This window comes from Panthera onca, chromosome D3 (genome assembly GCF_046562875.1).
Source record: "Panthera onca isolate mPanOnc1 chromosome D3, mPanOnc1 haplotype 2, whole genome shotgun sequence".
Lineage (NCBI taxonomy): Eukaryota > Metazoa > Chordata > Mammalia > Carnivora > Felidae > Panthera > Panthera onca.
This window is the reverse complement of record NC_138350.1, coordinates 453,788-464,255: the sequence shown is the minus strand read 5'-3', so window position 1 is coordinate 464,255 and position 10,468 is coordinate 453,788. Positions and strand designations below refer to the sequence as shown.

The 10,468-nt window shown below is 55.7% G+C and overlaps 1 protein-coding gene across 2 annotated transcripts; it reads left to right on the top strand.

The window, feature by feature from the left end:
• The first annotated feature begins 1,249 nt into the window (after positions 1-1,249).
• Positions 1,250-8,871, top strand: PGAM5 (PGAM family member 5, mitochondrial serine/threonine protein phosphatase). Of its 2 annotated transcripts, none has more exons than XM_078436001.2 (6): positions 1,250-1,491; positions 4,451-4,629; positions 5,570-5,695; positions 5,800-5,888; positions 6,010-6,140; positions 7,838-8,871. In XM_078436001.2, the coding sequence occupies exons 1-6, from the start codon at positions 1,301-1,303 to the stop codon at positions 7,986-7,988; spliced, it is 867 nt and encodes a 288-aa protein (XP_078292127.1). In that variant the 5' UTR covers positions 1,250-1,300; the 3' UTR covers positions 7,989-8,871. The 2 variants fall into 2 exon arrangements, with proteins under 2 accessions (XP_078292127.1, XP_078292126.1); XM_078436000.2 differs by having other exon boundaries at positions 6,007-6,140.
• Positions 8,872-10,468: the final 1,597 nt, after the last annotated feature.

Here is a 10,468-nt window from a genome sequence, read left to right as displayed (position 1 = left end):
ACTTAAGTTCATAGCATTATTCACAGCAGCCAAATGGTGGCAGCAACCCAGTGTCCAGTGATGCATGATGGATAAACAAAATGTGATATATGCATCAAGTGGAATATCATTCAGCCTTAAAAAGGAACTTTGACACACGCTGCAACGCGGATGAACCTTGAGAACACTATGCTGAGTGAAACAAGCCGTTCCCAAAGGACGAATACTGTGTGACTCTACTCACACGAAGTCCCTAGGATTGTCAAGTTCCTCCAGACGGAAAAGGGAAAGGTGGGGCCTGGGGGCTGGGGGGGAGGCATAGGGAGTCTGCGTTTAATGCAGACAGTGCCACTTTGGGTGGTGGAGTGGCTGCCCTATAATGTGAGTGTACCTGACGCCTGGCTTAGATGGTGGGGCACCTGGCTGGCTCAGTCAGTAGAACATGGGTCTTTTCATCTCAGGGCTGTAAGTTCAAGGCCCACGTTGGGTGTAGAGATTACTTACAAAAACAACAACAAAAACCCCACCTTTTAACAAACCCCCAAACTGGTTAACAGTCAATTTTGGTACCTGCATTTTACCGCAGTAAAACCAAACAAACTCGCTGGTTTCCTAGTTATACTAGGTTCTCTCTGCAAGGCTCCCTCATCTCTCCTAGCTCCTCGTGGCCTCGAGGCTGGGACTCCCAGAGGCGGGGCCCCCAAGGAGTAGACCCCCCCCCCCCGCCCCCTGCGGGGTCACACACCCCTGTGACCACACCCCTTCCCCTCCCCCCCCCCGCCCTGTCACACACATCCGCGGCCCCATCACACACACACACGCACGCACCGCCGTCTCACACACGTGGCTCTCTCTCACACACACAAACACCCTGCAGCCCCGTTGCACACACCCTCGCCCCCCCGCCCCGACCCGCAGCTCCCTCCCCCTCTCTCACACATACACCCGCGGTCCCCCCTTCTGTCTCTCACACACACACCCCCGCGGCCCCGCCGCTGGCTCTGGCGCTCCCGTCGGGAAGGAGCCTCCACGCGGGCAGCGCAGGGCAAACGGGAGGCGCCGCGTGAACGCTCGCCGTTTGAAGGCAGGAATGACTAGCACGCCGGCCTTCCGCACCGGATCCGGGGAAAAGGTCTCAGCACCGTCGCGCACCACACCCCTTCCACTTTGTTTCCGGAAGTTGATTTTGCCTGGCCGGGGCGGGACTTCCGTCCCGGCGCTGTCAGCCGGCCGGAAGCGGGCGCCGGAGGAATCGTGTCCCCCGCGGCGCGCCGTCCTCCCGCGAGCGCCTGCGCGGAGCCGGCGCGGGACGGGCGCGGGCATGGCGTTCCGACAGGCGCTGCAGCTGGCGGCCTGCGGCCTGGCCGGAGGCTCGGCCGCCGTGCTCTTCTCGGCCGTGGCGGTGGGAAAGCCCCGCGCGGGCGGGGACGCGGAGTCGCGCGTGGTCGAGGCGCCGGCGTGGGCGGGGTCCGCGCGCCCCGGGCCGGGCGTCTGGGACTCCAACTGGGACAGGTGCGGGGCCCGCGGGTGGCGTCGGGCGCGTCGACGGCCGGGCGGCGGGGACCCTGCGGGCCGCCTGCCGTCCCGTTGGGTCTGAGACGGCTGGTTCCGCCGAGGCGCGGGCGAGACCGGCTCGCGTGCGGGCTTGTGTTCCGGATCTGGCCGCGAGGCCGGCTGTGGGGGCGGGCGGAGGCGCCCGCGGCCCCCGGAGCCTCGGCTGTGCCGCACGACCCCGCCGCCGAGCCCGGGCCGCCGAGGCTGCCTCCTCGGGGTCGTGTTGAGAGAGCATTGCGCTGCCTGCGCACCGGGGAGCCCGGGGCGGCGATGGTGGGCGGTGGACGGAGGGCTTAGATCTCCCTGTCTTCGTTTCCCTCCCTCGACTTCTGAACGCGCGGATTGGAGGATCCTTGCCTCCCAGCTGAGCGGAATGGGGACGAGGGGCCCAAAGGATGCTAGCCTGGCCCCTCAAGGGACCTGTGTGCAGGGAAGATGTGCGTCTTGGAGACGCGCGTGAGCCATCGGCCACACGTGCTTATCGAGCGCTTGAGATGTGGCACCTGTGATCAGGAAACTTTTTTTAGTGTTATTTGATGTTAGTGAATTTAAATTTAAAAATCAAAGCAGTGCAGGTTTTTAAATATAGTTTATGTGTTGCAGTGGTGGTATTGACACGTTGGATTAAATAAAGTAAACTTTTGAAAGTTCACCTGTCCCTTTCTACTTTTTAAAGGTGGCTTTTTGGAAACTTACATTTGTTGCTGGTGTTCTGTTTCTATTGGACAGCACTGGTCTGGAGTCTGGGAGTGGCCACTGTGGGATGGTTTACGCAATCCCAGCTCCTCCTCTGTCGTTTATCTGAATGAGTGCACAGAACTGGTATTGACTAGCAGCCTAGTTGTATCAAGAACTTCACGGGTGTTTTCTTTAGAACCTTTAATTAAAATAAAGACTTAGAATACGTTTACAGGAAAATTGGAAAGATAATAAGCGTTCCTGTATACTGCACACCTGATTTCCTCTTTTACTAACATCTTACTTTAGTATGGTTTATGTGTCATAATAAGTGAACCAATATTTGTGTGTTATTAACTTTTTTTTTTCTTTTTGCGGTTGTACTTTTTTGCGGTTTCTTCAGTTTTCAGTTATTGTTGTCTCTTCCAGGATCCCACGTGACAATTAGTCATGTCTCCTCAGGCTTCTCTTGACTGTGGCAGTTTCTCAGACTTTCCTTGTTCTGATGACTTTGACCATTTTGAGGATGGTTATCGGGAATTTTTTTTAAATTTTTTTTTTTTTTTAATGTTTAGTTTTGAGACAGAGAGAGACAGAGCATGAATGGGGGAGGGTCAGAGAGAGAGGGAGACACAGAATCGGAAACAGGCTCCAGGCTCCGAGCCATCAGCCCAGAGCCCGACGCGGGGCTCGAACTCACGGACCGCGAGATCGTGACCTGAGCTGAAGTCGGACGCTTAACCGACTGAGCCACCCAGGTGCCCCTGAGGATGGTTATCGGGAATTTTATAGAACGGCCCTCAAATGGGATTTGTCTGTTTTTCTCATGATTGGACCAGGGTCATATCCTTTTTTTTTTTTTTTAAACATCAGTACAACTTCTGAATTTCTTAGGGCTTTTTAAGGAAACAAGGTGGACTCTGACTCTGTTTGAAGCAGCACTGGACTCACTTTATTGGTTGAGGCTGACACACTGTATTTGTTCACCAAGTCTAGATTTATGAAGGGGGATGCTGTCTGTGCTGGAGAGTTCCAGGACCTCATCCAGTGAATTCTCCAGCCTCTTCCTGAAGAACCTCATCCAGTCTGGGCTTTCTGTGTCTGTGCCTGCCATGCCCAGGGGTCTTCTCTGGCTCAGCCCTAGGTTCCCATGTGGCATCTCGGCCTATCTGTATTAGGGCACCCCAGGTTTGCCCTGAAGAACCCTTGAGTCGCCACCCCTCCCCCAGACCTTACGCTTTCACCACTGTCTCAGCTGAGTATGTTCTTTCCCTAGCTCTGCCCATGACATAGACCTTTAGCTCTTACTAATTTCAGTTCTGGGAGCCACCAGACATGCTTGTCTTCATGACATTTGGTCATTTCTCAGCATCTTTCCTGCTGCTGTCCCCCCACTTTCCCATCAGCTCTTTCTCACCTTTCCAAGAGTGCCACCCAATCGACTTCGTGATGCTGGGAACGTCTTCCTCCTCACTGTCCACCATGATCGCCACTATCCCATGTGCTGCTGAGCATTTCAAGTGTGCCTAGCGTGACTGGGGAAATGGGAGTTTTATTTTAACTTTCATCATCTTGATTGTAAGTAGCCACATGGCCAGGGGCTGTCATTCCTCTGTGTGAGCAAGTTCATACTGGCCTTCTTGTGGGCACTCCCCCAGCCCTCCCTCTGCTGCCCCTTCCTGTTACCTGGTTTCATTTTCTCCACGTCACTGACCACCTGGCTGTTACCAGTCTTCGCTAGAACGTAGGTAGCACGAGGGCTTCGCTTGTCTGCTTCATTCGCTGATCACCCCAAACAGGCCTGGTGCTTGGGTCTGTGCAGTAAATGAGATGTGCTCTGGGAGGAGGGACTCTCAGGGGCCAGTGGTGGAAGGCAGAGGGCAACTGGCTTGTCCCTGTGCTTCCTAAGACAGAAAGACTGGCTTGCCGGAAATCTCCAGACTGAGTTGTGAACAGGGGTCACAAAGATGACACCTCTCCTGTTTCTTTTTTTTTTTTTTTTTAATTTTTTTATGTTTATTTTTGACAGAGAAAGAGAGAGAGAGAGAGAGCGAGCATGAGTGGGGGAGGGGCAGAGAGAGGGAGACCCAGAATCTGAAACAGGCTCCAAGCTCTGAGCCGTCAGCACAGAGCCTGACGCGGGGCTCGAACTCACAGACAGTGAGATCATGACCTGAGCTGAAGTCGGATGCTCAACCGACTGAGCCACCCAGGCACCCCTCTCCTGTTTCAACATTAGGCGAGAACCGCTGTCCTTGGTGAACCTGCGGAAGAGGAACCTGGAATCTGGAGAAGAAGAACTGGCCTCCAGGCTGGACCACTACAAAGCCAAGGCCACGCGACACATCTTCCTCATCAGGCACTCCCAGTACCATGTGGATGCTTCCCAGGAAAAGGACCGCACGCTGACGCCCCTGGGTACGTGCTGGTCGCACCGGGCTCCTTTGTACCTGTGTCAGGGGCCTGACCGAGATTCAAGCACGGTCATTAACAGTGATCGTCAGCCCGACTGACACAAGACAGTCGTTGAAAACACCCTCGGCTTTAAAAAATAGATGGTGAGGCTTGCAAGCGATCAGATCTGAGGCATAGCAGAGGTGTTCTGTACCCCCGACGCCCTGTGGGTGCCTACTGCGCACCCTGTGTGCTTGACTCAGCCTGCTGCTGAAGACCCTGTGTCTGCACACGCAGGTCTGTTTAGAGTCGGCTTTGTGATAAACCGACGAGACCGGGTGACAGCCGCTCTGACTGGCCAGAAGTGCCGCGTGTTGCATTTTCTGGCCGTCGTGAGCGGCACTGCCGGGCATGCCTGTCCGCCGTGTGCTGCATGCAAGCATGTCTGTAGAAGAAACTCCAGGAGGAGAAGTGCACAGTGGTCTGCGCTGCACTTACCCGTTTATGCGCATATTAAAAAATTCAGATGGCATAGAGGGTTCGGCAGTCTGTTTTCCAGCCTCCTGTGCTGGTCACTCTGAGGCCATCGGGTCTTTATGTGTTGACATCTGTGATGATTGCACAGCTGGTGGATCGGTGGCACGTTGCGACTCCATCTTTGGGCAAAACTGAATAAAAGTGGCATGAGGGACCCAGAAATAGTAAACAGGACCCTACCTAGACTTCAGCGAGCCTCAACCTTGGTCATTGTTTTCAACATTTCTTCTGGATGGGGCTGAAGGTAACTGGATTATCTCATTGGTCTAACCTGCTGAGTGCCTGGCCCCCAGTTAGGCCCAGGCCCCAGGAGGGCCTGCCCATCTTGTCCCCCAACCTTCATGGTACTTGGGTGAGGACTGGGGTATTTGTAAACAGAAGAGGGGCTGCGGCAACATGGAATTCTCTGGTGTGTTTCACCTTCAAGGTCGTGAACAGGCTGAACTGACAGGGCTCCGACTTGCAAGCTTGGGCTTGAAGTTTAATAAAATTGTCCATTCGTCCATGACCCGTGCCATCGAAACCACTGATATCATCAGCAAACACCTGCCAGGTGAGTGCCCTGCCGCCCCAGGCCCCTTGGCAGCAGGACTGAGATGGGAGGGCTCTGGGCAGCCTCTCCCGAAGGGGTAACCTGAGTCCCTGCTTTTCCTGCAGGCGTCTCCAAAGTCAGCACAGACCTGCTGAGGGAAGGCGCCCCCATTGAGCCCGACCCACCCGTGTCCCACTGGAAGCCGGAGGCTGTGGTAAAACCCCCACTCCCCCGGGGAGCACCCCCTGCTCCGGCCCCTCACTCTCTCCACACCCCTCGACCTGTGGCCTGCGTGCTGCCCCTATGCTTAAGATTCTCTACTCTGCCCCCAGCAGTATTACGAAGATGGGGCCCGGATCGAGGCCGCCTTCCGGAACTATATCCACCGGGCAGATGCCAAGCAGCAGGAGGACAGTTACGAGATCTTCATCTGCCATGCCAACGTCATCCGCTACATCGTGTGCCGGTGAGGAAACAGGACAGGCGCAGCCGCTCGGCCTAGTGTAGGGCGGGCCGCCTGGCCAGTGGCGTTTCCTGGGTGAAACCCACATGGCCACCTGCTTAGGGCTCTGTGTGCCCTGGACTCCTCGCACCGTACAGTCTGTCTCCCCCCATCTTGGGAGACAGTGCAAACATTCTCTTTCCAGTTTATACTGTTCGTATCTAGTACCCGCCAGTGGGTCCTGCCACAGCGGATCCTGTGGTGGCATTTGCCTGACGGTCCTTTCGTGTTTCCCTCCTTCTGCATTTCTTCATTCAGATTCTTTTGTAAGAGCTCACTCTCGCTCTGCGTTGGTTTGCTTGTAGGATTATGGACTCACAGATCCTTAGTTGGCGCCGTGGGTCGTAACGCATCAGCACGTCGCTGCTCTGGCTGCCCCAGCATTGGCTGCTGGGCCTCACTCCCTGGCACTATAGTAGGTTCCGGAGCCCCCATGAGTGACGCCTGCCCTGAGGCGCAGCTGTGTGTCAGAGGGCTCTGGAGGTGGTTAGGCTGGCTGGCACTTACGTATCTGACCAAAGCTCACTTAGCGCAGAATGTGAAATAGCCGTGAGCCCAGCCAGCCCCCAGACCCACCAGAAAATGTGTGTCAGGCATTTGAGTAGCTGTGGGATTTCCCCTTCCCGTGAGATGACAAGTCTGGCAGCAGCAGGACAGGACACAGCCCGGCCGGCTGGCCTGCGGTGCCGTCCGAACCTACGCCTAGGGTCTCTGCTGACCCTGCTTGACCCTCGGGCCTGTCGCCAGAGCTTGGGGGGTGGGCGCGCGTACGGCCTCTGGTGAGAAGCTCAGAGCATCCGGGGCAGGGTGCACAGGGACGCCAGGCCACATGGACGGCGACTTGAGACGGGGCTCCACACCCTCCAGCTAAAGTGCCCCCAGAAGGCGTAGTCTGGGAACTCCTGTGTACAACACACACCGTTTCCTCCGCGCCCTCCTGTCTGCTGCTCTTGGCATGCGGGGATCAGCCGTGTGTGAGCACCATGTTCTAACACGGCCTGGGGTAGGCTGACGTAGGCGGCCATTAGGAAGTGACCCCAATGCTGAAAACATACGCAAAACCCAGAAGTAATCGTGGGTTTGGCGTAAAGGTGGCCCGTGTGACAGAGGGCTAGAAGGAACCAGAGCATCCCCGTCACGGTACGTGAGGGCCCTGCAGAGCCTGGGGGAGACGTGAAGAAGACTCAAAAGCAGCACTAAGGTAGCTCTCCCCGAGGCTGTCGGCCGCAGGGTGAGCTGCCGGGATGGCGCTCGTCCACTGGGACATTCGGGGCTCAGAGGACGTCTGACGACTCAAAGGGAAGCCATTATGACACTGGGCTTTTCAGCAACTATCGCGCCTAAAAAGCATTTCTAAGAACAAGAAGACACTGTTCTAAGGATTATGCGTTACACCACCCTGTTCCCGGCAGTGAGCGGGTCAGGAGTGGGTCTTCTGCACCGTCTGGCGCCCCCTGCCCCCTTCTGATTACACTGGAAAGAGATCAGCCACACTCACCTGTAGAAACTGTGTTTCTGACTCACCTGCACCTCTTGAGCTGGGTTGGTCCCCTGACTCGATGGGTTGGTGTCTGCCCAGCCCTTCCCTTTGCGGGTCCTGGCCCCGGGAAGGTCTGAGGGGTGACTGAGCTCCCTGTTCCAGCACGTTCTTTCTCTTCCAGGGCGCTGCAGTTCCCCCCAGAAGGCTGGCTCCGCCTCTCTCTCAACAATGGCAGCATCACCCACCTGGTGGTTCGGCCTGATGGCCGAGTGGCGCTCAGGGCCCTCGGGGACACGGGGTTCATGCCTCCGGACAAGATCTCCCGCTCCTGAGGGCTGCCCAGAGGACCTGCTCTCCAGGTCCCCAGCCTGGTTCGCACAGGTGCCGCCACGGACACAGCTCCTTCCCCATCTTCCTTCCACAGGCTTTGCTGTGGTGATGCTGTTTCTCGGGGAGGAAGGTGAAAAAGCACGAATGTCTTTAGTATCTAAAATGTGGCGTTTCAGTCTGTACTTCGGCCCAGGATGGAAAAGGGAATCGTCCTGAGCAGATCGGCCTGATTTCTCTCTTGGGGTTCTCTGCCCTGTCTGCCAGGACGGGGCCTCACTGACGCTGTCTGCGGGGACTACGGCCAGTTTTCCCAGGCGTCTTTGGTCGTGACCGCTGTTGGCCACGTGAGCCCCTCGAGGCTGTCGGCAAAGTCCACTAGGCACGAGGGGCTCCACGGAGGAGGGCCGCCAGTGCTTCCATTCAGAACTTGTCATACATTCTTCTCATTTCTTAAAACTCCATCACTTAAATATTTGTCAATTAAAGATTCTATTCATCTGGGTTCTTGCTTTGGTAACCACTCAGTCTGGAGTCCTGCACCCATGACACCGCTGGGTCTGAACTCCCCTGTTGTTAGGCCTTTCCCGGCACCTCAGAGCAGCATGACGGGTGAGGGAGGGGACCGGAGAGCGACAGTGCAGCCAGGGTCCTGTTTCAGTAAAATACCAGATACTTTAGTCTGCCTCTGGCTGTTAATCCTTTACACTTACGGATGAAACTGTTTAGACGTGATGTGTCCATTCCAAGTATTCTGTTAACTTAGGAGAAACTTCCTGTGAGGTGGTTATGAACATTTTCTGCAATCTGTGCAACTAATTGGGACATCTGATCCACTTCTCTGTAACTTTGGAAATAACTGCAAAATAAAATTTTATTTTACTGGTTTTTCAAGGTGCTATTGTGAATGTTTTAAAGAAAACAGGAGCCCAGACTTGCCAGAATGCTGCAGCAGCGGTGGCAAGTGTTTTCCACGGTGATGTGTTTCCTGGGGTTGACGGCCTTGCTGGGCGTGTACCCACCAGGGGCCAAGGCCCAGACCCAAGATGCACCAGCCCCACGGCACTTTCTAGAAAGTTGCGACATGCCAGGGGCTGTACCGGCTTCTCAGAGGATACAAGTGACAGGCAATACATCTGACCTCCGGTGTGCATGACGCATGGGAACCCGAGTCCGAGCCCTGGACCCTCAGACCAGCCAGGACCTGAGGTGGAGGTAGCAGGCCCTTCCCCTCCTTCCTCAGGGAAGTTGGTGCTGCCGCCTCTCTCATCTTCAGACCTGCCTTTCCGGCAGCATTTCACTTGACCTTTGAGATGCAGGGCAGCATTTTGGAAACCAAAAACAAGCCCACATCGCGGGGAGGCAGGTGAGGAGCAGGAGGTCGGTGCTAACATGGGGTCGGGGCTCACTGATGTCTGAGGGGACAGGGACTCCAGACTTCTGGGATGTCAGCAGCACTGTCCCAAGTTTGGCCCAAATGAGAGCTGTATCAGGAACCCACATCTGGGAACAAACAGCACTTGGTTCCTATGGTGGCCTGCTGCTTATTCCAAAATACTGTCTTCTGAGACCATCAAGAAAGGAACGGAGTGCATCTGTAAGCAAAGACAGTACTGGCGGGTTTTGTGCGCAGCTGCAACATGCGGGTGTAAGACAAGGAAAGTGCAGGCCCGGTGAGCACACCCAGCTGAGGACGAAAGGGCAGTGAGTGAGCGATGGCCTCCGAAGCCACACCCCGTCACAGCAGTAATCCCACAACCCACCGTTTCCTCTCGAAGCTGTGAATGTTTCTGGGAGTATCTCCAATTATTCACGAGGATCCGTCTGTGGTCCTTGTTGGGGAAGGTCTTCAAAAAGACGTGACTGCCAGTCGACCTGTGAGCTGGCCCCACACACCCGGAGGCTCCTCACCCTCTCCCCTCCTTGGATATGGACTCCGCTCACCTTCCCTGCCCACGGAGCCTTGAGATGGTGACGTGGGACCGAGAACGTGTGTACAGCATGCGTGAGTGAACCGCTGAGGCTTCCACAGAAACTTCTGGAGGATGGGTGCAGGGGTCTGTTTCATCTTCCCACCCGAGACAGGCCTCCTGTAGAAGTTCTTTGGCTTGTTACACCTGGAGCGGCCGGCCTCTTTCGTGGTTTCTCTCTGCCCCCCGTACAGGGACCAGTTACACATTTCTCCCGGAAACTCCCAAGAGGGTTGCAAACCAACACCTGCCACGTGTGGTGGGCACTCATTCTAGAACAGCCTGGCTCTGGTTTTCCCCCAGGCGACGATGGTGGGGGCTTTCCTGTGTCCCTCGTGTGTCAGCCGGTGCCACAGCACCACTGAGTGGTCCCCATCACCTCTTCTGAAAAACTTACACTCCATTTGTTAACATCACGAGACCGGTTTCATTTCCAAGGGCGATTATGAAATCTGTGCTAGCTTAACTCGAAGTTTTTCACAACCATGTTAGGAACAAAAAGGGCCAAAAACCAG

Coding starts and splice junctions, on each gene's coding strand:
- PGAM5 (XM_078436000.2), top strand. CDS start 1,301: ATGGCGTTCCGACAGGCGCTGCAGCTGGCGGCCTGCGGCCTGGCCGGA. Junction 4,630..5,569: donor CCGCACGCTGACGCCCCTGG/GTACGTGCTGGT, acceptor TTCACCTTCAAG/GTCGTGAACAGGCTGAACTG. Junction 5,889..6,006: donor ACTGGAAGCCGGAGGCTGTG/GTAAAACCCCCA, acceptor CTCTGCCCCCAG/CAGTATTACGAAGATGGGGC.